This window comes from Vipera berus (assembly GCF_964194415.1).
Source record: "Vipera berus genome assembly, chromosome: 14".
Lineage (NCBI taxonomy): Eukaryota > Metazoa > Chordata > Lepidosauria > Squamata > Viperidae > Vipera > Vipera berus.
This window is the reverse complement of record NC_138217.1, coordinates 8,071,531-8,099,154: the sequence shown is the minus strand read 5'-3', so window position 1 is coordinate 8,099,154 and position 27,624 is coordinate 8,071,531. Positions and strand designations below refer to the sequence as shown.

Genomic DNA, 27,624 nt, shown 5'->3' with positions numbered 1-27,624 from the left:
TATCAGCAGTCTGGCCAAGGCCATCATCATAAAAGGACGAAAATATTTGAGAAGGGACGTGGGAGTTTTCTTCTGTATGCCGTTGCTGGGTTTGTGAAATGAAAGGGTACACTGAACTCTAAATTAAAAAAGTTTGAGCTAGTAGCAAATCCATCACTGGTTTTAAAATGAGTCCAAAACCCCTGATTCAGGTACCGTATTTACTTCTTTTCACTTTCCAAAACCACAGCTTAATTCCCGAGAAGAGCAAGATCCTATTTCTTCACTTGAATCATGGTCAAAGGCAGCTTGGGTTAGATTTGAAACAAGGGCCCTTATCCTGCAGAGTCTTTTGAAAGGGTACAGACGTCACACACATCCTTGTAAGCTGCAGTATTCTTTTTTTTTTCTACTGCTTTGGCTTTACAGGTAGTGCTCCGTCTACAACCGTTCATTTGGTGACTGTTCAAAGTTACAACGGGACTGGAAAAAAGTGACCTAGGACCATTTTTCATACATACAACCGTTGCAGCATCTCTGTGGCGATCAAAATTCAAATGCTTGTCATCTGGCTCATATTTATGACGGTTGCAGTGTTCTGGGGTCATTGAGGAAGAGGAGGAGGAGGAGGAGGGAGAAGAGGAAGCGTGGGGTCTTTGGTGCTCTCTGAGCTTGGCTGCTTTCTTGAAGATGTTTCTTGACCCAACTAGGTAACATCATCAGTGCAAACCCCACTCCCTCCTAGCACTGATGATGTTACCTAGTTTGGGTCATGAAACGTCTGCAAGAAAACAAGCTCAGAGGGTACCTAGAACCTCATAGTCCTTCCTTCCTTCCTTCCTTCCTTCCTTCCTTCCTTCCTTCCTTCCTTCCTTCCTTCCCTCCTTCCTCCCCCCCTCCTCTCCATAAATCCCTTTTAGCATTGATGATGATACCTAGTTTGGGTCATGAAACGTCTGCAAGAAAACAAGCTCAGAGGGTACCTAGAACCTCATAGTCCTTCCTTCCTTCCTTCCTTCCTTCCTTCCTTCCTTCCTTCCTTCCTTCCTTCCCCCCTCCCTCTCCTCTCCATAAATCCCTTTTAGCATTGATGATGTTACCTAGTTTGGGTCATGAAACGTCTGCAAGAAAAGCACCCAGCTCAGAGAGCACCAAGGACCCCTCATTTCAACCCTGAGCTACAAATAGTCTCCTTTATTGGTGTCCTAAGTCTCTCTTCTACGTGTTCATGTCAACAGCCACAAAGAACAGTTCTAAAACGCAAGAAGAAAAAACCAGACATTTTTAAGGTGACTAATTTGGCACCGGTTGCCAGATTCCGCCTTAATATGATAGAGCATAGGATGTGTTTCTTATCTAAAAGCTGTAATAATTGCAGTCTGTGAAAATCTCTGCCAATATGTCACATAATGGCATTATTATTTCTTTGGCCATTGGCCAATAAACACTATGATTATGTCTAGCTGAGATCAGCAAAATCTAGACCAAAGATTAGCAGGGTCTCTACACAAACACGCACACGCACACGCACACACAAACAAACAAGAATAACAGCCTAATTAAAAAAATCTTTGGGTAAATGTTGCTTCTCTTTTTATACATTGATCATCTCCTCTGCCTTGCTGAAGGCTGGTAATTAAAGAGGAGAGAAAAGATACTTGCTGGTTTTTTTTTTCACCCTAATCTTGCTGAAAGAATAAATGCCCTTTAACGACAGATGAAGTGATCTTATTTTAAAAATTTCTTTGCCATCTGTATTGTTCGGGATGTTTTAAATACTGTATAAGTCAAGTTGTTGAGACTTTGTATAAAACCCAGGGCTGTTTTCTCTCTTGCGCTAATGCTTTAATTTATATATGTTTCTATGTAACTTTTATTAATTTTTTTTTTAAAAGGCAGATAAAGACTAATTCAAACCCATATAAAGGAAGAAAAAGAAAAGAAAAAGAGAAATAAATAAAAGAAAGCTAAAAGAGCAAGAAAAGGGGGGAAAACAAAAGGAAAACAGCATAGAAAAAGATATGAAGAAGCTATAAATATTTACAGCAGCTACGAGCAATTATAAATTTACTTCTTACTCTGTAGTTACGGCATCTCTCTCCTCTTTCTACAATCTATCCTGTCCAGTCATCAAAACCGTAAATCATACGTTGAGTTTTTTTTCCCCTTCATGCAAAAAAGTCTATAAAGGGTTTCCAGCCACTAATAAATAAAGATATTGTCTCAGTGCTTAATTTCTTCATGATCTGGCAAGTTTTGTGATCTAACAATTAAAAACATGCTATGGGCCTCAATAAAGTTCAAGGTTGCCCCAAATCAGGCATGTCCTCCCCCGGCTTAAAGGTCCAGAATTTGTAAATAAAGAAAAATAAAGTATTTTCTTTTCAGAATGAAATGTTCTGCTGCATTTTTTTTAAAAAAAGGGTGAAACCATATTCTAAAGAAGGGATGGCTAACCTTGACAACTTTAAGACTTGTGGACTTCAACTCCCAGAATTCCTCAGTCAGCTATGCTACACTGGCTGGGGAATTCTGGGAGTTAAAATCCACAGGGCTTAAAAGTTGCAAAATGTTGGACACCCCTGCTCTAAAGCAAGGGACCATTATCTGGATACTTCCTAGACCTAGAAGTTTTGGCCTTCTCTCAAAATGGCTATTAAGCAGGGATTATGGGAGCAGTCTGACCTGGTCTGATGGGTTAGGGTTGGGGTTTTAATATGTTTTAATACTGGGCTAAATATTTAATCGTTTTTTTAACTTTTGTATTCCGCTTTTTTATATTTATTGCCCTGTACACCGCCCTGAGTCCTTCGGGAGAAGGGCGGTATAAAAATATAATTAAATAAATAAATAAATAAATAAATAATTTCAAAAGGTTAGAACTGTCCCATCAAGTAATAATGTAAGAGCCACGGAAATGATAGGCAGGGCGGTGATTTGTCAAACAGTTTGACCCACTTACCTCTTTTCCCTGTCTTGAACAATGTCATTACTATCATTTTATAATGCTTTGGTAAGACCACGCTTGGAATTATACTGCATCCAATTTGGGTCACCACGATATAAAAAAGATGTTGAGACTCTGGGAAAAAAGTGCAGCGAAGATGATTGGGTGGCTGAAGGCTAAAAGATATTTTATTAAAAGATATGAAGAACAGTTGCAGGAATTGGGTTTGTCTAGTGAAAAGAAGAACTAGGGGTGAGACGATAGCAGTCTTCCGATATTTGAGGGGCTGACACAAAGAAGAATTAGGGGTCAACCTATTTTCCAAAGCACCATAAAGCAAGACAAGAAACAACAGACGGAAACTAATCAAGGAGAGAAGCAACCTGGAATTAAGGAGAAATTTCCTAACAGTGAGGACAATTAACCAGTGGAACAGCTTTGCCTCCAGAAGTTGTGGGTGCTCCACCACTGGAAGCTTTTAAGAAGAGATTGTCGTTTCAATCATTTGTCTGAAATGATACAAGGTGTCTCTTGCTTGAGCAGGGGGTTGGACTAGAAGACCTCCAAGGTCCCTTCCAACTCTTGTTATTCTGTTATTACCCCCAAATCCCACAGAATGTGTTGTTTTACACACCATCAGCTGTCTCAAACTGGATCTTCAACTACAATAGCCTGTGAGAAAGATCTTGGGAGACAGGAGGAGAAGAGATGCAGCTAAGGGACCCATCAGAGAAGAGACATCATAGCCCAGAACTATCTAATGCAGGGGTCCCCAACCCCCGGTCCATGGACCGGTACCAGGCCGCGGCATGCCAGCAACCGGTCCGCACAAACAAGCAAAGCCCCATCTGCGGGATGCAGGCAGCACACAAAACCACGCACACTCTCCGGTCTGCAGAAAAACCTCTCTCCACGGAACCGGTGATCCCTGGTGCCCGAAAAGGTCGGGGACCTCTGATCTAATGTACAGTCTTTAGTTTCTCAGGCTATAAAGGAGACAGCGAAAGAATTGTGATCCGATAAGCTTTTCCACTTTATTGCAAAGCGACTTTGACTGAAGCTCGCAAGTGCAATTCTCAGGCCGTCTCCTTTACAGGATGACAAACGTCTGAATTTCTTACTCCGCCCATTATGCAGGTGAGGGCTGTGCTATCTCTTATCTGTGTCTGGTCCATTGGCTGCCTTGGTCTTTCCCACACGCCTTTACATCAATTCAGAAACAAGCGGTTACAAATTGCTCCATTCACCCCCAACACCACCGCCGCCGCCCTTCTGGATATTGTCAAATTACCCCCGGGGGGGGGGTTGATTTTCTTTCTTTCTTTTCTTTCCTCTTTAATTTAAGATCCATTGGGATAGGGGTTGTAGAAGGAAAGTCGCAGTAAAGACGGCAACCTAGCAGTGGGGAGTTGAGGCGGAAAGTAAGTCTATGATGGCAAAGCAATCAGAAGGAAACTAGCAGCGCCTTTAGTAGAAGCTCACGTGCCTTTTCATGAAATGTTTTCATTGGGAAAGAAGCCATCCGTCTCCAGATTACAGGCAGCACCTATTAGTCATAAAGGCACTAGAAGCTGAATTTAGCCTGACGGGGGCTCTATCTTCAGGAAAGTGGACTCTAATGAATAGATCCTCGAGTGACGAATGGAGAAAAAAATTGATTTAATTCAAGAAAGACTTTATGAAAGGGAGAGAGGGAGGGAGGGAGGGAGGAAGGAAGGAAGGAAGGAGAAAAAGAACAGATGGATGGTTGGAGGAAGGATCAAGGGAAGGAAGGACACCAAATTCTCTTTTTGCACAATTGAATGTGCAAACGTACTTACAACTGCACATTTTATGAGATCAGTAAGAGGGGAAAAATGCACATTAGACAGCAATGTATGGCAGGAGAAATCCACGCCTCTTCCCTACCTATCCTTCTTTTTTTCAGGGAAAATACTGGGAATTTGTTTTACCTGAATATTGTTCCGTTTGGGAACAATTGACCCATTTTATTGCTCGGGGGGGACCCCAGCCTCAGCCCCAAAGCCCTAACCTGTCGGTAGCATCAGATTCCAGGTTGTTGGGGCTGTTCTAATTCCTCAATATCCACCCAGTGTGTGCTTTCTTTCAACAACCTATTTGTTTTGGCCCAGCCTAGCAGCTCAGCTAAGGACTAGCTTCTCCATACGTTGGACACCTCCCTTCTGTTTTGCCTTAACCTCTTCTTACATTAAATGTTTTCATTGCTTTTGATGGAGGTGTGTGTCAGGGACAGGTGAAGCACTCAGTTCTGTTCTGGTAACAGGAGGGAGGGAGGGAGGGAGGGAGGAAGGAAGGAAGGAAGGAAGGAAGGAAGGAAGGAAGGATCAAGAAGAAAAAAGATAAGGTGGGAGTAAGGTTCAAGGGAAGGAAGGAAGGAAGGAAGGAAGGAAGGAAGGAAGGAAGGATCAAGAAGAAAAAAGATAAGGTGGGAGTAAGGTTCAAGAGAAGGAAGGAAGGAAGGAAGGAAGGAAAAGCAGGAAGGAAGGATCAAGAAAAAAGAAGAAGGTGGGAGTAAGGTTCAAGAGAAGGAAGGAAGGATGGAAGGAAGGAAGGAAGGATCAAGAAGAAAAAAGATAAGGTGGGAGTAAGGTTCAAGAGAAGGAAGGAAGGATGGAAGGAAGGAAGGAAGGAAGGAAGGATGGATCAAGAAGAAAAAAGATAAGGTGGGAGTAAGGTTCAAGGGAAGGAAGGAAGGAAGGAAGGAAGGAAGGAAGGAAGGAAGGAAGGAAGGAAGGAAGGAAGGATCAAGAAGAAAAAAGATAAGGTGGGAGTAAGGTTCAAGAGAAGGAAGGAAGGAAGGAAGGAAGGAAGGAAGGAAGGAAGGAAAAGCAGGAAGGAAGGAAGGATCAAGAAAAAAGAAGAAGGTGGGAGTAAGGTTCAAGAGAAGGAAGGAAGGAAGGAAGGAAGGAAGGAAGGAAGGAAGGAAGGAAGGAAGGAAGGAAGGAAGGAAGGAAGGATCAAGAAGAAAAAAGATAAGGTGGGAGTAAGGTTCAAGAGAAGGAAGGAAGGAAGGACGGACGGAAGGAAGGAAGGAAGGAAGGAAGGAAGGAAGGAAGGAAGGAAGGAAGGATCAAGAAGAACAAAGAGAAGGTGGGAGTAAGGTAGGAAGGAAGGAAGGACGGACGGAAGGGAGAGAGGATCACGAAAAAGAACAGAGGGAAGGTGGAAGGAAGGAAGGAAGGAGGGAAGGCTTTAAATCCCACCCAACCCTTGGATTAATTCTGCACACCTCTTACAACTACATTCAAAAATCTCTTATCAGTGATCAGACGAGAGTTCTGCAAGGTTTTTTGAGTTGCTCACTTGGTCGGGAAAGAACAGAACTGAAAGAAAGAGAGAAAAAGGATCACAAAATAACTGTCTTGGAAGGGGTCACCTAAAGGGATGAATTTACTCCTCTGTACCACGCAGGACTTCAGGCTAAAGCATTAACTACCAGCTGGCGTCTTCAGTGCTAGAAGGGAATGGGGTTTGCCCTTAACCCCTCATTCCTTCTCTGACACTGATGACGTTGTCTAGTTTGGCAATGAAAGATCTTCAAAGAAAGCCAACAAGCTCACCAAGAGCAACAAAGGATCCCCAACGCAGAATAAATTGGAAATATTACTTCTGAGGATTTGGAAGCGATACCTAGCGATGCAGGCAAAACCCGAACCCAGAGCTTGTCGCTGACTCCTATTCAGTCAGAGCTCAGGTTCAGGACCCAAAAAAAAAAACCCTTTGCACAACTGCTGGAGACTCTTGGTTGCGTTTTTTCCTGAGTGAAAAAAATACGGCGTGGAATGTCACCACTGTTTTCAGCCAGATTCCTTCGCCCTATCAAGGTCATTTTTTAAAAATTTTCCTATACTTTGCAAATTCACACCTACCCTTGTGATTTCACAGCAGTGTGAGAAGCCAGAGGCTTTTTGGAAGAGCCGCAGAGAAAGTTGTCCACGAGGTTTTAACAACTCCCCAGCTACCTTGTAACAGAAGGGCAAAAAAAATAATAATCCTGCACCACATTCTTGAGAATTACATCAATATATTTTTTTCTGCCGGATGGTGGGAGACAAAGAAACAATATCCGTTTCTTTTCCCCTCCCATCAAATGGAAGTATTTTTAGATCCGGAATGCAAACCAAGGGTACAATTGCACTGCGAGTTAGCCAGTGTTTCCTATAAAACTTTGGAAAAAGGCCTTGGAGACCTGCAATTATCTCTCTAGCCAAACAATTTCAACGGATTCCATTTGGGCTGAAGAGTCTATGATGGAGACAGATCCAAATAAAACCAGCCAATCGAATCGGTCGGTTATAAAACGATCGAGGCAAACCGTTCACAATCCTGTTATTTATTGAGAAAAACTACTTGTGCTTCCCACTTAAATCCCACTGAATCCTTATTATCCAGCGGTTTCCATGTTGGTGAGGATGAAGCTCGCTTTAAGCTACTTCCCAAGCTGGATCTGGGCACCAAAATGCTAACTAAAAATTGAATGTAGTGACCGCAGAGCTGCTGAAATCTTATCCCTAATCTCACTGCCGAATTGAATACAAGGAGTCCTCAATTTACAAGCAATTGTTTAGCGGCTGTTTGAAGTTACAAAGACACTGACTGAGGAAAAAGTGATTTACAACCACTTTTGAGTCGTGACCGTGGTTAGAAAGCAGCATTGCAGGCTAACTCTGCCGACTGCCAGCAGTTTGATCCTGACTGGCTCCAAGTTGACTCAACCTTCCGTCTTTCTGAGGTTGGTACAATGAGGACCCAGTTTGCTGGGGGCCAATGTGCTTTGTAAACTGCTCAGAGTGGGCTGTAAAGCACAGTGGAGCGGCATATAAGTCTACGTGCTATTGCTTCACACTTACAACCATTGCATCCCTTGATCAGAATTCACAGCAGCAGGCCAACAACAGTTGCAGTATCCTGCAGTCGCGTGTGGTCACCCTCTCCGTGGTCTAATGTGCAGATCCCTGAGGAAACACACACACACACCCCGCCATTTGCTTTTCCAAAATACACCGGAAGCATTAAAAATCAGATCTTTTATGTTTTAAATTGTTCTTCCACAGGTAGGGTGTGAGCTGCCTTTGTGCCAAAGACGCTAGATAAGAGAACGTAGGCACCAAAACTGGCTTTGGTCCTGATATGCATCTGGCAGTGGCTTCCCGGGTTGAACCCAAACCAAACCAGCCTTAGGGCAGTCAATTCTTCATCTAATTAAGAGAAATCAGGAAGGGAAGACTAGCAGTGGTGATGGGTTGAAGTAATGCCCACAAAGGCCACACCTGGAATACGGCAGCCAATTTTGGTCCCCGTATCATAAAAACAGATGTTGAGAGTTTGAAAAAAATTCAGAGAATAATAATAATAACAACAATAATAACAATAACAACAAAACAACAACAAAACAACAACAACAACAACAACAACAACAACAATAACAATAACAATAATAATAATAATAATAATAATAATAATAATAATAATAAGTTGGAAGGGACCTTGGAGGTCATCTAGTCCAACCCCCTGCTAAGGCAGGAAACCCTATACCATTTCAGACAAATGGCTGTCCAGTCTCTTCTTAAAGACTTCCAGTGTTGGAGCATCCACCGCTTCTGGAGGCAGGTTGTTCCATTGGTTAATTGTTCTAACTGTCAGGAAGTTTCTCCTTAGTTCCAGGTTGCTTCTCTCCTTGACGAGTTTCCATCCGTTGCTTCTTCTCCTGCTTTCAGGTGCTTTGGAGAATAGCTTGGCTCCCTCTTCTTTGTGGCGGCCCCTAAAATGATCAAAGGCTTGGAGATTAAACAATACAAAGCATGGCTGCAGGACTTGGGTTTGGCTAGTCTAAAGAAAAGAAGAAATAGGGGAGACATGATAGCAGTCTTCCATTGTTTGAGGGGCTGCCACAAGGCAGAGGGGGTCACTTTGTTCACCAAAGCACCAGAGGGAAGGACGAGAAACAATGGTTGGAAACTGATCAAAGAGAGAAGCAACCTGGAATTAAGGAGAAACTTCCTGACAGGGAGGACAATCAATCAGTGGAACATCTTGCCACCAGAAATTGTGGGTGTCCCATCACTGGAGATTTTTCAGAAGAGGCTGGACAGTCACTTGTCTGAGATAGTATAGGTTCTCCTGCTTCAGCAGGGGGCTGGACTAGAAGACCTCCAAGGTTCTATTCTATTCTATTCTATTCTCATCGTAAGCAACAATTCTTTCTCATTCCCGGCTTTGTCTAAACATACCTGAACCTTCAAATTAGTTCTCCAACTTCTCTTCCCCACCCCAGATTCCATGACTCGATGAAGAGTTCCTTCCTTGCAGGTTTCTTCATCGAGACACACAAATGACGCACACGGGGCCATAAAACATGTTGCTTCAAACCATCATCCCATTGCTGGGAAGACGTGACTCAGCTGGCCCGATCCAAAACAACAAAAAAAAAAAAACGCCACCCACATTTGGAAGTGCAGTGGAGAACACATGGAAACATCAGATGACTTATCTGGAGAACTTTGTGAGCCAAATCAAACATAGCCTTAGCCTTGCTCAGGACACCCACCACAAGAAGTTGAGGAAAGGATTGGAGGATGGGAAGGCAAGGGAGGGAGGGAGGGAGGGAGGGAAGGAAGGAAGGAAGGAAGGAAGGAAGGAAGGAAGGAAGGAAGGAAGGATGGATTGGAGGGTGGGAGGGCAATGGAGGGAGGGAAGGTAGGAAGGTAGGAAGGAAGGAAGGGAGAAAGGAAAAAGAAAGAAGAAAGGATTGGAGGGAGGGAGGGAGGGAGGGAGGGAGGGAGGGAGGGAGGGAAGGAAGGAAGGATGGATTGGAGGGTGGGAGGGCAATGGAGGGAGGGAAGGTAGGAAGGAAGGAAGGGAGAAAGGAAAAAGAAAGAAGGAGGGAAGGAAGGAAGGAAGGATGGATTGGAGGGTGGGAGGGCAATGGAGGGAGGGAAGGTAGGAAGGAAGGAAGGGAGAAAGGAAAAAGAAAGAAAGAAAGAAGGAAGGAAGGAAGGAAGGAAGGAAGGAAGGAAGGAAGGAAGGAAGGAAGGAAGGAAGCTGTAGGATTTCTTCCTGAGATTATGAAACATGGCGTTTTGACTTCTGCTACGTTGGAATGAAATGATCATGAAAATGTTGAGGAACTCAACACCTGGAGGCCTCTGTTTGATGAACAAGCATTAAATCTGTCCTTGGAAAAGTTGACCACTGGGATGAGACTTCAACTGACCCCAATCTGACCAGGGAATGTAGCTGCAGGTTTTTCTGAGACAAAGCCACTTGGCCTCTACTCTAAAAAATTAAAAAGGGAGGACTCTTTGTTAAGTACAAACAGCAAGGTCCTGTTTTCACAAGTTCAGCCACCAAGGCAATTTTCTTATCTTAACGAGGGGACTTGCCCTGCCTTCTGATGAACAGGGAAATAAAGCAAAGGAGACTCACGAATTCATTCTACACCTCAAGGTTACCCGCTCGCGTGGGAAGTAGATGTTAGGGGGGGGGGAAAGGTACGAGACAGAATGACAGATCCATTCAGGCCAAGGTAAGGAGGAGTGAAGTCACCCAAAGATCTAGTCTTTGGGGCAGCCAGTTGAGACAGGAGACAAGGAGGCAGGAGACCATAAAGAGAGCCACAGATGATCCCAGAAGGAAGTCAGAGGAAACACGTCATTAGTCAATGTTGGAAGAAAAATAAAACACGATGACAGGCAAGCTGATGTGTCAATTTGTGGGCTTCCCTGCCCCCTCCCCCCCCCCGGTCCCACGGAAGCTTTCAGCTATTTCTGAAAAGTCTCCCCAAGTCTCGACAGCTTCCTCAACGCTACACTAATGGTGTTCTGAAGAAGGCTTCTCTCGCTGAGATAAGCTCCTATTGTGCTACACACGGCCCAGATTTTCCTGAAGGTGACACAAAAGCCAGACCAATAATAACAAGGCAGAAGGAAGCGGTCCCCAGAGGTGGCCAAGCTGAAGGGTCACCAAAGGGTAAGCAAGGATTAGATCCTCACTGATGATGACTATATTTCTCTAAAGATGCCTGTTCATTGAATCAAGGTCAACTAGAAGAGTGTCCACAGGACGGCAACAAAGATGGTAAGGGGTCTGGAGGCTAAATCGCATGATGAGGGGACCTAGGTATGTCTAGTTTAACAAAGAAAAGGACGAGGGGTGCCATGATAGATGTCTTCCAATATTTGAGGGGCTGTCAAAGAGAAGAGAGGGTCAACCAATTCTCCAAAGCTTCTGAGGGCAGGAGAAGTAATGGGTGGAAGATGATAGATAGATAGATAGATAGATAGATAGATAGATAGATAGATAGATAGATAGATAGATAGATAGATAGATAGACAGACATAGATGAGAGAGAGATACATGGGCAGCTACATGCCTTTTTGTTTCAACTTGTCAGATAGATAGATAGATAGTTAGTTAGATAGACAGATAGATAGATAATAGATGGATGGATGGATGGATAGATAGACAGACAGATAGACAGACAACCTTTATTGTCATTTTTTACTGTGGGCACACTGGCACACATTAAAAATGAAATTTAATTGCTTGCTCTCAAAATGCACACACACATAACAAAACTTTAAACATGCTACATACAACATACGTATAAACCTACACCCTTACATATAAATAACATAATACATAGCAGAAAGAGGAAGCTTTAGAGATCACAAGGTGAATATCGTATGGAACGAAACTAGGGCTGAATCTGATCGTTAAACAAAGATCCAACTTTGAATTAAGGAGGAATTCCCTGACAATGAGAACAATTAATCAGTGGAGCGCCTTGCCTCCAGAAATCCTGGGTGCTCCATCACTGGAGGTTTTTAAGAAGAGACTGGACAGACATTCGTCTATAATGGTAGGGTCTTCTTGCTTGGGCAAGGGGTTGGACTAGAAGACCTCCACGGTCCCTTCCAAGCCTATTGTTCCATGTTTGAATAGTCCTACAAAACTGCCTGCCCTGGCTAAGGTGAGGAGGGGGATTCTTTGGAATTTGTTACTGCAAATCCCATCTGGAACTTTTCTCGCTAACTTTGGCAGGTTTGCAAATGAGAGGAGGGGGAAATGCCAGCCCCGCAGAGGAAGGAAATGCGGAGGTTTTTTTCCCCTCTCTTCACCGTGACTCGTAGAAAAAAAAACGCAACTAGCTAAAAAACAATGGAGGGGGAGGGAAACAACAAAAAAACCCCAGTCCATGCTGGGTGTGATTTGCAGGGCTGTAACAATGAGATACGGAGTTTTGGCTGCAAATCTTTCTTTCTTTCTCTCTCTCTCTCTCTCTCTCTCTCTCTCTCTCACCTGTTTTGCCTCCTTCCTTTCATCCCTCCCTGAATGACAAGAGAGTCCTCGGCTTACGACCAGAACGGAGCCAAAAATGTTGTGGTTAAGCAAGTCAAATTGTTAAGTGAGTTCTTTGCTGTTATACTGGTAACAGGTTGGTTAATCGGATCTGGCTTCCCTCCGTGGGCTTCTACTTGTCAGAAGATCGGGAAAGAGGATCGCGCGGTCGTATGTATGAAGCAGCCGTCAAGCCTCTGACTTTCGATCGCGTGACCGTGGCGATGCTGCGACGGCCGTGTGGATAAAGTCGGTTTTTTTCAGTGCCGTTGTTAAGTTTGAACGGTTACTAAGCGAAGTGTTGTGAAGTCAAGGACTACCTGTATTTCTTTCCAGTGGAGTGGAAAAAATGTCTCTCCGTTTGCCTCTGTGTGTGTGTGTGTGTGTGTGTGTGTGTGTGTGATAAATACAGTCTACCTTTACATGCTGATGGGCGTTTATTATTATTATTATTGTTGTTGTTAGGCTCACCTATCCCATACCTGCTCTTGGGAATGAATTCTCCTTCGGGAAGCTGGCACACGTCCATCTCGCCGTTTATCTCCGCCACAAACAATGTAGAGGGCCCTGTTGAGACAAGAATGGCTTCCCCACTTCCCATCCTCCTGGCTAGATCTTTCTTTTTTAAAAAAAATTCTTATCATGCTCTTCGCTCTCCGACTGATGCAATCGAATTCTGGAAACGTCGCTTTCGAGCTGGTCCTGGGAACGAGGTTGCATTTTTTCTGCACTCAGATAGGCCAGATCTTATCGGAAGCAAGGCTAGCAACACCTGTAAGATACACACACACACACACACACACACACACACACACACAGAGATAATATACATATACACACACACACACATATATACATATACAGACACACACACATATATATATACACAGATAATATACATACACACACATATATACATACATACATATATAGTAAAGGTAAAGGTTCCCCCGCACATGCGTGCTAGTCGTTTCCGACTCTAGGGGCCGGTGCTCATCTCCGTTTCAAAGCCGAAGAGCCAGCGCTTGTCCGAGGACATCTCTGTGGTCATGTGGCCGGCATGACTAGAGGCCAAAGGCGCACGGAACGCTGTTACCTTCCCACCGGAGTGGTCCCTATTTTTCTACTTGCATTTTTACGTGCTTTCGAACTGCTAGGTTGGCAGAAGCTGGGACGCGTAACAGGCACTCACTCTGTTACGCGGCACTCGGGATTCGACCCGCCAAACTGCCGACCTTCCGATCGACAAGCTCAGTGTCCTAACCTAAGCCACCACGTCCCTACATACACATATATACATACATACACACACACACACACACACACACAAAGTAGTCCTTGACCTAGACCACAACTGAGCCCAAAAATTCTGTTAAGTGAGCCAATTCTCAAACAGGGTTTGCCCCGTTTTGCGCCCTTTCTTGCCACAAGTGAATCACTGCTGTTCTTCAGTTAGTAACACGGTTGCTAAGTGAATCTGCCTTCCCGGTTGATTTTGCTCATCAGCAGCTCACAAAAGGGGGGGTGGGTCACGTGACCCCAGGACACTGCGACCGTCATACGTATGAGCCGGTTGCCAAGCGTCTGATCAAGTATTTGATCACTCAACCGTGAGGAGGCTGCAACGGTTAAGTAGGAAAATGGATCGTAAGTTGCTTTTATGAGTGCCTTTGTAGCTTCAAACAGTCACTAAGTGAACTGTGGTAAGTCGAGGACTACCTGTAGACAGACAGACTGACAGAGACATGATAGAAACACAGAGAGATGATTGATAGAGATGACAGAATGGATGGATGGATAGATAGAGAGATATGATAGACACACACAGATGATAGATAGATAGATAGATAGATAGATAGATAGATAGATAGATAGATAGATAGATAGATAGATAGATAGATAGGTAGGTAGGTAGGTAGGTAGGTAGGTAGGTAGGTAGGTAGGTAGGTAGGTAGGTAGGTAGATAGATAGATAGATAGATAGATAGAGCTGATAGAAACACACAGAGATGATTGATAGATGAATGGATGGAAAGAGAGAGAGAGAGAGAGAGATGATAGAGGCACACAGAGACGAGTGATAGATGAATGGATAGATGGATAGACAGACAGACAGACTGATATAAATATAATTACTGGGTTGGACTAGATCTGTGTGCTTCAAACTTGGCAACGTTTAAGATGCCTGGGCCTCGGTTCCGTGCCGTCTGGGGAATTCATTCTTCAATACTGTCGTAACTATGAACGTTCACGGTTGCAAAGGACAACCTGCCTGCGAGAATAAAGACAGCTCAGCCAAACACCTAACGCCACTGCGCCATCTACTGCTCCTGTTGCCTGCAGCAAATGGGTGAACCTGAGCCACAGAGGCGCTGAAGGGAACGTCTCCAACGGCCCATCATTAAACCACGATGTTGGGAGATTAAGAGGAATAATAGCTGACAATGTCGACTTAAGACGGGCACAATGGAGCCGCAATTAACTCCCTGACATCTGGCAGACAGGTTTTCAGACTTGATCAAGTAATTACATCAAGTCCTGTCCCGGTTGTCATCCCGAGGGGTGGGCGTGGGAGAGGGTGTTTTTCAAACAGTGCCTCCAAGTGTTCTCTTCCTGAAGGTTTCTCACTGTTGACTGCTGAAAAGTTTGCAACAAAGTGGTGGGCGAAGAGAGAGATAATAGAAAATGGATGAAAGAGACAAATCCAGTTTATATCGATCTACCATAGAGCCAGCTGCGCCTAGTGGTTAAGGTGCTAGGGCTGGAAACTGAGAGATCCTGAGTTCTAGTCTCGCCTTAGGCACAAAAGCCAGCTGGGTGACTTTGGGCCCATCACCAGGAGACTGGGAGTTCTAGTTCCACTTTAGTCATGAAAGCTAGCTGGGTGACTTTGGGGGAATCACCAGGAGACGGTGAGTTCTAGTCCCATATTAGGTATGAAAGCCAGCTGGGTGACTTTGGGCCAATCACCAGGAGACGGTGAGTTCTAGTCTCGCCTTAGGCATGAAAGCCAGCTGGGTGAGTTTGGACCAATCACCAGGAGACGGTGAGTTCTAGTCCTGTATTGGGTTTGAAGGCCAGCTGGGTGACTTTGGGCCAATCACCAGGAGATGGTGAGTTCTAGTTCCACTTTAGTCATGAAAGCTGGCTGGGTGACTTTGGGCCAATCACCAGGAGATGCTGAGTTCTAGTCCCGCATTAGGTAAGAAAGCCAGCTGGGTGACTTTGGGCCAATCACCAGGAGACGGTGAGTTCTAGTCCCATATTAGGTATGAAAGCCAGCTGGGTGACTTTGGGCCACTCACCAGGAGATGGTGAGTTCTAGTCCCGCATTAGGTAAGAAAGCCAGCTGGGTGACTTTGGGCCAATCACCAGGAGACGGTGAGTTCTAGTCCCATATTAGGTATGAAAGTCAGCTGGGTGACTTTGGGCCAATCACCAGGAGACGGTGAGTTCTAGTCCCATTTTAGGCATGAAAGCCAGCTGGGTGACTTTGGGCCAATCACCAGGAGACGGTGAGTTCTAGTCCCGTATTAGGTTTGAAGGCCAGCTGGGTGACTTTGGGCCAATCACCAGGAGACGGTGAGTTCTAGTCCCATATTAGGTATGAAAGCCAGCTGGGTGACTTTGGGCCAATCACCAGGAGACGGTGAGTTCTAGTCCCATCTTAGGCATGAAAGCCAGCTGGGTGACTTTGGGCCAATCACCAGGAGACGGTGAGTTCTAGTCCCGTATTAGGTTTGAAGGCCAGCTGGGTGACTTTGGGCCAATCACCAGGAGATGGTGAGTTCTAGTTCCACTTTAGTCATGAAAGCTGGCTGGGTGACTTTGGGCCAATCACCAGGAGATGCTGAGTTCTACACCCTTGGAAAGGGACGAGAGAGAACCTGGAACAGAAAGAAAAAAAATGCAGTCTGCTTTTGACTTTGGGGGAAGGAAACATTATCCCAAATGACCCACAGCCTCTACAAAATTCAGCAAAAAGGTGGTGTGTGGGTTTTTTTTAATCCTTCTATGAAATTGCCTCCCACGGATCCCAACGTCATTTCTTTCTGCTCAATAAGGCACCAGAAAGCATCAGACTTGTCTACCCCGCTGAGTGGATTTATACACAAGCCGTCATCAGCCGGTGTCTCGCGACTTTGAGCGTGTTCCTCAAAGGCACAAACAGCTGCGCGCCCAGGAAACCTCTCGCAACGTTGGTTGGGTTCTTGGCATCGGCATGAGGCTGCTGGAAGTTGTCGTGGCAAAAAAACCAAAATACCATCCCTGGAAAGCACAAGGCAGAACTTCTCAGAAAAAGCAGTGGATCTTTTTTTGGGGGTGTCTGTCCTTCTCCTCCTGCTCTGGCACCAGTTCCAGCTTCATCAACCTCCATCTGGATGTCTCCGTCCCGTGAAATAAAGAGGAAGAGCGAATGTTCCAGAAATGGGGTGGCTTTTCAGAAGGCCTTTCGCTGGAGTTGGGCCTTGCGAGTCTAAAACCACAAAAGCAAATATTGGCAGCATAAGGATAAAGGTAAAGGTAAAGGTTCCCCCCGCACATGCGTGCTAGTCGTTTCCAACTCTAGGGGCCGGTGCTCATCTCCGTTTCAAAGCCGAAGAGCCAGCGCTTGTCCGAGGACGTCTCCGTGGTCATGTGGCCGGCATGACTAGACGCCAAAGGCGCACGGAACGCTGTTACCTTCCCACCGGAGTGGTCCCTATTTTTCTACTTGCATTTTTTTTTACGTGCTTTCGAACTGCTAGGTTGGCAGAAGCTGGGACGAGTTAACAGGCGCTCACTCTGTTACGCGGCACTCGGGATTCGACCCGCCAAACTGCCGACCTTCTGATCGACAAGCTCAGCGTCCTAACCCACTGAGCCACCGCGTCCCCACTTTGTTAGGCTAGGCATACCTATTTCCCACAATTGTTCCTTGTGTGGTTTAGCCTCCCCTAATCATCTTTGTTGCTCTTCTCTGGACTCTTTCTAGAGGTCTCAACCTCTTTTTGGGATTGTAGTGACAGGACCTGTATGCAGTTTTTCCAAGTGTGTCCTCCACTAGTGCGGTATAAAGTGGTACACATTTTGGGGTGAGCAGAGTCCAGATAACCTTTTATTCGTCCTGGAATTAAAACACTAAGACAGGGTTATCCCGATCCAATCGCTAATAGTAGAAATCACCGCAGATGGCCGTTTATTGGCATTTTCCTAGCAATCCGGCCCATTTTATTATCATTTGATATCACTTAACTCCTGGGCTAATATCTTAGCCAGCATCTCCACCTGCTGGTTGAGGCAAAAATAAGAAACAATTTGTGTGTGTGTGTGTGTGGGGAAACCACAACTCTTCTACCATCAGGAATATGCAGGTAGTCCTCGTCTTACAACTGCCCATTTAGTGACCGTTTGAAGTTACAACGGCGCTGAAAAAAGGGACTTACGACCGTTTTTCACAATTACGACCGTTGCACCATGGTCACAAGATCAGAATTCAGATGCTGGGCAACTGACTCACATTGTTGATGGTCGTAGTGTCAAAGGGGAAGCCAGATTCACTTAACAACTGTGGCAAGAAAGGCTGTCAAATGGGGCAAAATTCACTTAACGAATGTTTTGCTTAGCAGCAGCAGACATTTTGGGGTCAATTATGGTCGTTAAGCCGAGACCACCTGCATTGATTTTTTTCCACTTCGGAAGAAAATCAAGGAATTTTACTTGGGACGATAGATCTTAACTATTAACAGTAGGGGGATATATATAGTTTTTTTAAACATATTATTTTTAGTTTAGACTTATTGATGTTTTAGAATTGAAACAATGGACCTTTAGGTGTTGATCTGCTCCTCCCTTCTCTTCTGGAAGTTTCTGCCCAGCACGTTTCGCATGGTGAACCAGGGATGGTGCTTAACCTCAGCAGCCCGTGACGGTTGGATCCAGACCTGACCTCTTAGTGATGTGCAACTTACTCACTTCTTCAGCGCAGGTTGGGTGGATCCCAACCGTCTGCATCACTTGAGAATAGGTAGCCCCACACCTGCAGAAGACAGTGGAGAACCAAAGAGAAGAAAATGAAAAACAAAAACAAAAAACCAAAGGATCTTCTCTAATGTCATAACCCACTCCAATCCACATCTTAAGAAAGAAAGACTCTTGGAGACAAGATTGTCCAAGCAGGAACTTTTTACTAAGGCATAGATGACAGAGGGTATAATGGACAGGATCTGAAAAACTTTCTCACCGATCGATATTTTTAAAGTGTCCCCGAGCAAAACCCCACCCCTCAGTTCATTTGGTCAGTTCCGGATCAGTCAAGTCTCAGGTGTCAAAAACCTCGTGGGAAAGGGAGAACCATCAGTCCGTTTGCAACGTAACTACTTCCTCCCCTTCACATTCCATCTGGAGACACAAGCCAGAATTCCCCCCACCCCGTTTCTTGTTTGCTCGTAGATCAGAGAGGGAGAGGATTCCTTTCATTGATCCTTTTGCGATGGCCAACAGGCAGGCTAGATAAACAAAAAAATTACATCTAAGGGGAGGAAATGGAGGCAATAAACTCCCCTGTCTGTTCTCTTTCCTCCATGGCAGGGGGTAGGCAACCTCGGCTCTTTTATGACTCATGGACTTCAACTCCCAGAATTCCTGAGCCAGCCATGCTCAGGAATTCTGGGAATTGAAGTCCACGAGTCATAAAAGAGCCGAGGTTACCTACCCCTGCTCCATGGGAATGGCAGAATCCAAAAAAACAACAAGGGGGGGTGTGAGATTTGGGTTTGCACAGAGAGAGTTAGAAATGAAATATAAATGGATTCTGACAGAATCTTCGGCATGACTAGATGCCAAGGGCGCACGGAACGCTGTTACCTTCCCACCGCAGTGCTCCCTATTTTTCTACTTGCATTTTTACGTGCTTTCGAACTGCTAGGTTGGCAGAAGCTGGGACGAGTAACAGGCGCTCACTCTGCTACGCGGCACTCGGGATTCGACCCGCCAAACTGCCGACCTTCTGATTGACAAGCTCAGAGTCCTAACCCCCTGAGCCACCACATCCCTAAGGTCTCTGTGACAGCCCCTCAAATACTGGAAGACGCTTTCAGGTCACCCCTATTTCTTCTCTTCGTTAGCCATGCCAGCCCTGGTCAACATCCCGTTGTCTATTTTCATTTCTTAAGATCTATTCTGGCCAAACACCAGAGGTCAGGGTTGGCAAGAACAAGCCAGGCATACAGAAACTCATGCACAAACATACACAAACGCAGACACACGGCAAAAATGAATTGAATTATATCCAATCTAAGGTTTTCAAGTAACTTTACACAGTCTTTTGGGCAGGATTAGAAGACCGTGGACCAAAAAAATATTAGGGAAACATCTGAAGAGGGAAAAAAAAATCCTGATTTACCCCCCCCCCCAAAGCTCTAATGATTCTCTTTGTCAAAAGAGAAACGTAATCAAAACAAGGTTTTAGTCCTCTCTCTTTTAAAAAAAAGCTTCTGAATGATCATTTATTATCCCGAGAATAGGGGGGGGGGAAACGCATAACAGGAAGCCCCTTCCCCCTTCGTTACACTTTGAAGAGTCAGCAGCAGCTGGACTGCAAAGCTAATTTTTCTTTCTTTTTTCTTTTTTGCAGAACAGGGAAGGGATCAAAAACGCAGGTTTCGCCAAGAAACCTATTTCGTAAACATAAAAAAACCCAAAAGCTGATACGTCCGTTCCTAAGCTGCACTTTTATTAATAAAGGATGCCGTAGTTTTCATCAAACCAGAGGAAATAGGAACATAAAAGAAACCCCAAACACTGGATATGATTTAGTCCGGCTAAAATGGCAATCGTGATTTTTTTTTTATTATCTTGGAGCGACTTGAAAGAGCAGGTTTAAGAAACACAGCAGCTGGGGGAGGCTAAGGGTGTGGGGGCCGGCATTCTTTAAACTTACTTGATTCCAAGAGCAAAGCCTTGAATAACTTCGCCAGCATTTGGGCCAATGAAATGAAAACCCAGGACTCGCTGATCTTTTTCACGCAGGCACACCATCTGCGAAGGATTCACAAAGAACAAGGAGTTTGCAAGTAGCCAGGATTAGACAGGATGGGATGGGATGGGATGGGATGGGATGGGATGGGATGGGATGGGATGGGATGGGATGGGGTAGAGTAGAGTAGAGTAGAGTAGAGTAGAGTAGAGTAGAGTAGAGTAGAGCAGAGCAGAGCAGAGCAGAGCAGAGTAGAGTAGAATAACAGAAATAATAGAATAGAATGGAATGGAATAGAAAATATGAAGTGGAAGAGAAGAGAAGAGAAGAGAAGAGAAGAGAAGAGAAGAGAAGAGAAGAGAAGAGAAGAGAAGAGAAGAGAAGAGAAGAGAAGAGAAGATATGGAATGGAATGGAATAGAATAGAATAGAATAATAATAATAGAATAGAATAGTAGAATAGATAATAGAACAATAGAATAAGAATAAGAATAAGAATAAGAATAGAATAGAATAGAATAGAATAGAATAGAATAGAATAGAATAGAATAGAATAGAATAGAATAGAATAGAATAGAATAATGGAATGGAATGGAATATAGAACAGAACAGAATAGAATAGAGAATATAATATAATAATGGAATGGAATAAAGAATAGAATAGAATAGAAAATATGGAATGGAATGGAATAGAATAGAATAGAATAATAATAATAGAATAGAATAGTAGCATAGATAATAGAATAGAATAAGAATAGAATAGAATAGAATAGAATAGAATAGAATAGAATAGAATAGAATAGAATAGAATAGAATAGAATAGAAAAGAAATATGGAATGGAATGGAATGGAATAGAATAGAATAAAAATACAGAATAGAATAGAATAGAATTAGAGCAGAATAGAATAGAATAGAATAGAATAGAATAGAATAGAATAGAATAGAATAGAATAGAATAGAATAGAATAGAATAGAATAGAATAGAATAGAATAGAATAGAAAATATGGAATGGAATGGAATAGACTAAATGTACAGTAAGAATGGAATAGAATGAAACGGAACAGAAAAGAAGAGAATGTAGAGCAAGCATGGAATGGATTGAAATGGAATAGGCTAAGCTAGGCTAGGCTAGGCTAGTCTAGGCCAGAACAGAACAAGAACCTTCGAAATCTTGTGGAAGGAATTTGCACAAGGTATTTTTCTCCCTCGGGGAGGATGAAAGATGGAAGGGTCAGGAAAAAAAAGCAAAAATAAAGGTGTTTTATTTTGTTGTTGTTTGTTTAAAAAAAGCCCTTGTATGACCCACAAGGGTTTCTGATAGAGATCGTAAGCCCCTTGAACCGAAGGAGACATTAGGAAGGCCAACTTACTTTTATGTAGCACTGAGTAGCATCTCTTTCGGCCACAACAAATTCCAAGGGTTTATAAAATGCGTGGTATACCTGAAAGAGAGTTGTTACTCTATCGCAAAGGCTAAAATTACTTGCATTGAGACTGGGAACAGTAACAGAAACTTGCAACTCTGAATTGGTCTCTCCCTCCCTCCCTCGCTCCTCTCTCTCTCTCTCTTCTACCTTACTCCACCATTTTGCTTGCAATAAGCCCATCCTCTTTCCTGGATCTTACCTAACCGGCTTCTAAAATTGTGGTTCACCTCAAAGGCTGAAAAGCGCAAAAGTAGGACGCACCACCATAAATTGGTTACATCATTCGGATGGCCAGAAAGCTGGATGAGAGCCTACCTCTATGTTATCTGGACCGTAGCGGTGGACAGCTGCTTCTTCTGAGATGCCAACGCTACCATATTCTAGAGGGGTGAAAACCGTTGTAGGCACCTACGGGTAGAAGGTGAAGCCATAACATTAGTTGTTAACCAGAGACTTCCTTCCTGCATTTTTAGCAACGTTAAGTGTCATGGTTCCGACAGATGAAACTCTTCAAAAGAACCTCGAGGCATTGTTTACCTTAAAGGATCTTTTATTCGAGTAGCAGAATATCGGCACTTACATAATCGAAGCCAAAAACTGAATTCCCCTCCCCTGGGCACCTGGTATCAAACCACAATTCCCTCCTCCAGTTGACAGTCATAAATCACATTCCCCAATTAGCTTGAAGCGCGGGCTTCCTCTCTAGCTCTCCAGCCCGCCAATTCTTTATCAGCTCTGGGCTCAGTAACCTTGATTCTCACGCTAAGTTTCGTGTAGCTGGACTCTCATTCACATTCCCCACCCCTCCCAGCATCATCTAACTCTAAAAGCGAAAGGGAAAGGATGGCTACATTTCCATCTGTTGTCAATGCAAAAACATCCGAGGTTAACAGCGTTGACAGTAAGCCTGAAGGACCTACTACTTCCAGATACAGGTCCTTGACTTTCAACTACAGCTGAGCCCCAAACGTCCGTCGCCAAACAAGATGGCTGTTAAGAGAATTTTGTCCCATTTCACGACCTTTCTTCCCACAGCCGTTAAGTGAAACACTACTGCTGTTAAATGAGTCACACGGTTGTTAAGGTGAATCTGGCATTCCCCCCGTTGACTTTGCTTGCCAGAAGGTCCCCAAAGGAGACCACACAACCCCTGGGGGTACACCGCAACCATCCTAAACATGACTCATTTATCTGACTCAAGTATCTGAATACTGATCATGTGACTGTGGGGACGTTGCAACGGCCGTTAAGTGTGAAAATGGTCGTAAGTCGCTTTTTTTTTAGTGCTGTTGCAACATCATGCAGTCACTAAATGAACTTTTGTGAGTCAAGGACGACCTTTATTTCCTTAGGGATACTTTTTAATAATAAAATTAATTCTTACCCACCCACTCCCCAAAAATGAAGTGAACGTTTCGGAGTAAAGAATAAATTTCTAGCTTGGTGTCTATTTTCAGGAAGGCCTCAACTACAAGAGAGTGAAGATCTAGTCAAGGTGGGCTGGTGAATGACAAAAGAGGTAGCGTACGAAGAAAATTTATATAAAACATTTTATAAATGGCATCTAACACCCGTGAGGTTAGCAAAAATGTTTAAAAACATATCAAGCAATTGTTGGACATGTAGACCAAAACCAGGCACTTATTACCATCTTTGGTGGACGTGCTCTAAAGCTAAAAGATTCTGGTTAAGAATACATATATGTTTAGGAAATAATGACTAAAAAAATGTATAGACTTTAAGCCAGAATTAGTTTTGGTAGGCATAATTGTAGGAAATTATGAGAGAGTGTATATATTTAACTTTCCATATATTAACTGCACCAAGAATTGTATTCCCTCAACATTGGAAAAAATGAAGATTTACCAATGGAGGAAGAGTTAATTAAAAAAAACCCTTAAGTGTGTGCAAGAATGGATAGATTGACATTGAAAATGAAAGAGAAAGAAGATTCGGTTTATTTCAGAACATGGGATACCTTTTATCATTGGCTACAGGTAGAGAGAAAGGAACTTAATATGTATTAGAAAGCTAGGTGTTGGAATCCAGACAATATGTTGCGGATAAAATATTAAGCACGTGATTATAAAAAAAGAAGGGCTGGTGAAGATCAGGCCCACCACAGCTGTCATTTTCTCAACAAAGAGAGCCTTACTCACATTGTCGTAATCCATGAGTTCGGCAGAGGCGCCAAACAACCGCCGAGCCAACAATTTCCCAGAAGCGATTGCGGTGGGCGTTAATTCAGGACGGCCCTTTAAAAATGAGAACATTAGAAGAGATTTTTTTTACAAGATTTCTTTAAAAGAAGCAGCGAGGACCAAAGTCCCAAAGTTTCCCCAACCGTTCTGCTTAACTATTCAGCATCTAAGGATTTGCCATTTCTAAATTCATTTCCCCTGGTCCTTTTTTTTAAAAAAAAAAACGAAACAAAACAAAAAAACTGCCCCTACAGAAGGAAGGCAAAAAGGATGGCCCGCACTCTGCCTTGGCCTTAGGCTAAATATTGCAATATGGGTTTCTCTGGGGCCATATACTATGCATTTGTATGTGGGTATATGCATAATTATTTTATTATTTTATTGGTCATGTTTATGCAGTGTATATTGGAGGTGGTTACCCTTTGAGAGCTGTATTGAGCGAAATCTCATTTTAATGTATGCTGATTAGTCTACATTTAAAGTGACAATAAAGCTATTCTGTTCTGTTCTGTTCCATTTTTCCATTCCATATTTTCTATTCTGTTCTGTTCTATTCTATATTCTTCATTATTCTATTCTGTTCTGTTCTGTTCTACTCTATTCTTCATTATTCTATTCCAGGGGTGTCAAACTCAATTTCATTGAGGGCCACATCAGCATTGTGGTTGCCCTCAGGGGGCCGGGTGGGTGTGGCCAGGGTGGGCGTGGCCTACTGGGTGGGCGTGGCTAGAGTGCGTATGGCCTACTGGGTGGGCGTGGCCAGCTCTACATCGTTCGCATCAAGGGTGCCTATGGGGGCCTGGGCAGGAGTGGGGCAGATCTGGGGGTCTCTGGCAGGAGGAGGGTCTCTGGGCCAGGGCCAAGGCAGTGGGGGCCGTTCCCTCACTGTTTCCAGGATGGCTTTGCGGGCCGCGTGAAACCACTTCGCGAGCCGGATCCGGCCCCCGGGCCTTGTGTTTGACATGTCTGTTCTATTCTGTTCTGTTCTGTTCTATCCATGTCGTATGTCAGGGAGTATCTCATAGGCCTTGTTACGATCGCTCCTGCCTGTGGAATAAATAGGTTTTAATAGAAGATAGATGAGAAGCTGGGGGCTGAAGAGTGGGGTCCCTGCTGCTCTCTCTCGCACTGGGTTTCCTGAAGCGTTTATACCTCTGTGATGTCCCCAATTGCAAAAACATGGCGGTTCGAAGTGACGTCCGCTGCATCGACAAGGATTTTGCCCGTTTCCGGATTGGTTTCCACACCCACACGACGCAGATTAAGGGCTGCAGTGTCTGGAGCTCGGCCTTTAGGGAAGAGGAAGCAGAAAGGAGAGGAAAGGGAAAGAGGAAGGGGATGGAGTAGAAGGAGGACAAGGAGGAGGAGGAGGAGGAAAGAGAGGAGCAGAGGAGGACGAAGAGAAGGAGAAGGAGAACGAGAGAAGGAGGAGAAGGAAGAGGAGGGAAAGAGGTGGAGAAGGAGAAAGAGGAGAAGCAGAGGAGGAGAGGAGGAAGGAAAGAGGAGGAGGAGGGGAAGGAGAGAAAGGGTAAGAGGAAGAAGCGGCGGAAGAGAGAAAAAGAAGGGGATGGAAGGAGGAGGAGGAAGGGAGGAGGAGGAGGAGGAGACAGGGAAGGAGAGAGGCAGAGACAGAATGAGGGTTAAACCCGAACAGCAATCAGATCCTGTTGAAGTCTGCAAGGCTGCCAATTTCACACGCATCTGTTGCAACCAGAACTACAAGCAGAAAAGAGGAAACAGAAGGATTTACAAAGTAATGGTGACACCGGCCCTACGGATTGTTATTTCTAATTTTACAATAATATCGCCATTTGAGACGTTTATTTATTTAAGACCTATCGAAGGCTGCCCAAGTCAGCTGAGACTCTTGGGCAGCATTGAAAAGAATCCATTAATCAAGATACCAAAAGGAAAACAACACATCCCATTAAAACTAACACAATTAAATGGAGATTGATTCATTCATTAAAACTGACTGTATCTCATCCATCTGGAACTCAACTTAACTTGACCTATGTGCCAGCAAAGCCTAACTGAGAACATGAGGTAAACTACTCTGAGTTGTACAGAACACAGGCAGGGCATAAACCTCACAACAATAACAATTTTAGTTGTGTTATTTGTGTGGCGTGGAGAGACAATCCCGCTGAATGCCACTGCCCGTTACTTGTGGAACAATGACCAAAATCAAGAGATGGATGGACTGAAATCTGTTAGCCAGGATGGTCTTTTATTATAATATTATAATTATTTGGGATTTTTTTTTGAGGATTCAGTGCTAAATTACAGTGACTGTATTTTCTGGGGGGAAATAAATAAATAAATGAATAAAAAATAAAGGACAAGCCTGAAAAATGGAGCAATCTGAAAGCAATCCATAAGGGCAAAATAATAACAACAATAGTAACAATGATAATGATAATAACAATAATGATGACGATAATGATAATGATAATGATAATGATAATGATAATAATAATAATAATAATAATAATAATAATAATAAGAAGAAGAAGAAGAAGAAGAAGAAGAAGAAGAAAAAGAAGAAGAAGAAGAAGAAGAAGAAGAAGAAGAAGAAGAAGAAGAAGAAGAAGAGGAAGGAGAAGAAGAAGAAGGAGAAGAAGGAGAAGAAGAAGAAGAAGAAGAAGAAGAAGAAGAAGAAGAAGAAGAAGGAGAAGAAGGAGAAGAAGAAGAAGAAGAAGAAGAAGAAGAAGAAGAAGAAGAAGAAGAAGAAGAAGAAGAAGAAGAAGAAGAAGAAGAAGAAGAAGAAGTTGTAAGGGACCTCGGAGGTCATCTAGTCCAACCCCTGCTCAGGCAGGAAACCCTATACCATTTCAGGCAAATGGCTGTCCAGTCTCTTCTTAAAGACTTCCAGTGTTGGAGCATTCACAGCTTCTGGAGGCAAGGAGTTCCACTGGTTAATTGTTCTAACGGTCAGGAAGTTTCTCCTTAGTTCCAGGTTGCTTCTCTCCTTGGTTAGTCTCCATCCGTTGCTTCTTGTCCTGCCTTCGGGCACTTTGGAGAATAGCTTGACTCCCTCTTCTTTGGGGCAGCCCCTGAGATATTGATGCTTCTTCTTCTTTCATTTTTTTAAAAAAAAAGTTGGTTTTTTTTTTGTTTGGAAAAGTTGCCTGGTTTTGAAGGCCCTTTTTGTGAAGCAGGTTTGGTTCTGAACCCTCCAGAAACAACAAGAGGGATGGACCTATTGCACACAAACACACACACAAAGAACAGCAGACACACTGCTAGAGAGACGTTCCCTAGAGATGGGCTTCAGCACGGGTCTGAAAACTCAGAAGACAAAACTTCTGGTTCCCAGATTGGACCCTGCAATGTCATCCTGGGACACATATATTTGCCTTCATTTGTGGACCTATTGCAGCAGTTGATGGAGTAGATTAGATTTAGATTAGATAACCTTGGTTGTCATCCTTTTCCCGTGGGAACAACGGCCCACAATCAAAATGAAATTTAGTTGCTTGCTCTCGAAGTGTACACATACACAACACACATTTAAAAAATACTTCGTGCAACATATGTACAGACCTACCCCCTTACATATAAGCAACATATAAATATTAATCACTGTCCATCCTGAATACGTAGCGGAGAGAGGAAGCTTGAGAGTTCGTAAAGTTGATATTGTCTGGAACAAAACCGTGACTGATTCTAGATGTTCTGCTTTGGATACCACGGAGCCCCCTCCTCCCAGAAGGTAACAAGGAAAACAGGTCGTGAAGAGGGTGTGCAGCG

General features: G+C 43.8%; 1 protein-coding gene across 1 annotated transcript in view; it reads right to left on the bottom strand.

The window, feature by feature from the left end:
- Window positions 1–16,271: 16,271 nt before the first annotated feature.
- TXNRD2 (thioredoxin reductase 2) overlaps window positions 16,272–27,624 on the bottom strand; it is a 32,629-nt gene continuing 21,276 nt past the window's right edge. Inside the window, exons 12-18 of the mRNA XM_081339349.1 lie at window positions 25,024–25,160; window positions 23,830–23,925; window positions 21,986–22,078; window positions 21,614–21,685; window positions 20,207–20,304; window positions 18,094–18,304; window positions 16,272–16,762 (exon numbers count right to left, since the gene is read on the bottom strand). Of these exons, the coding sequence (XP_081195475.1) occupies window positions 18,181–18,304; window positions 20,207–20,304; window positions 21,614–21,685; window positions 21,986–22,078; window positions 23,830–23,925; window positions 25,024–25,160 (620 nt within the window). The 3' untranslated portion in view covers window positions 16,272–16,762; window positions 18,094–18,180. The remainder of the gene's footprint in view (window positions 16,763–18,093; window positions 18,305–20,206; window positions 20,305–21,613; window positions 21,686–21,985; window positions 22,079–23,829; window positions 23,926–25,023; window positions 25,161–27,624) is intronic.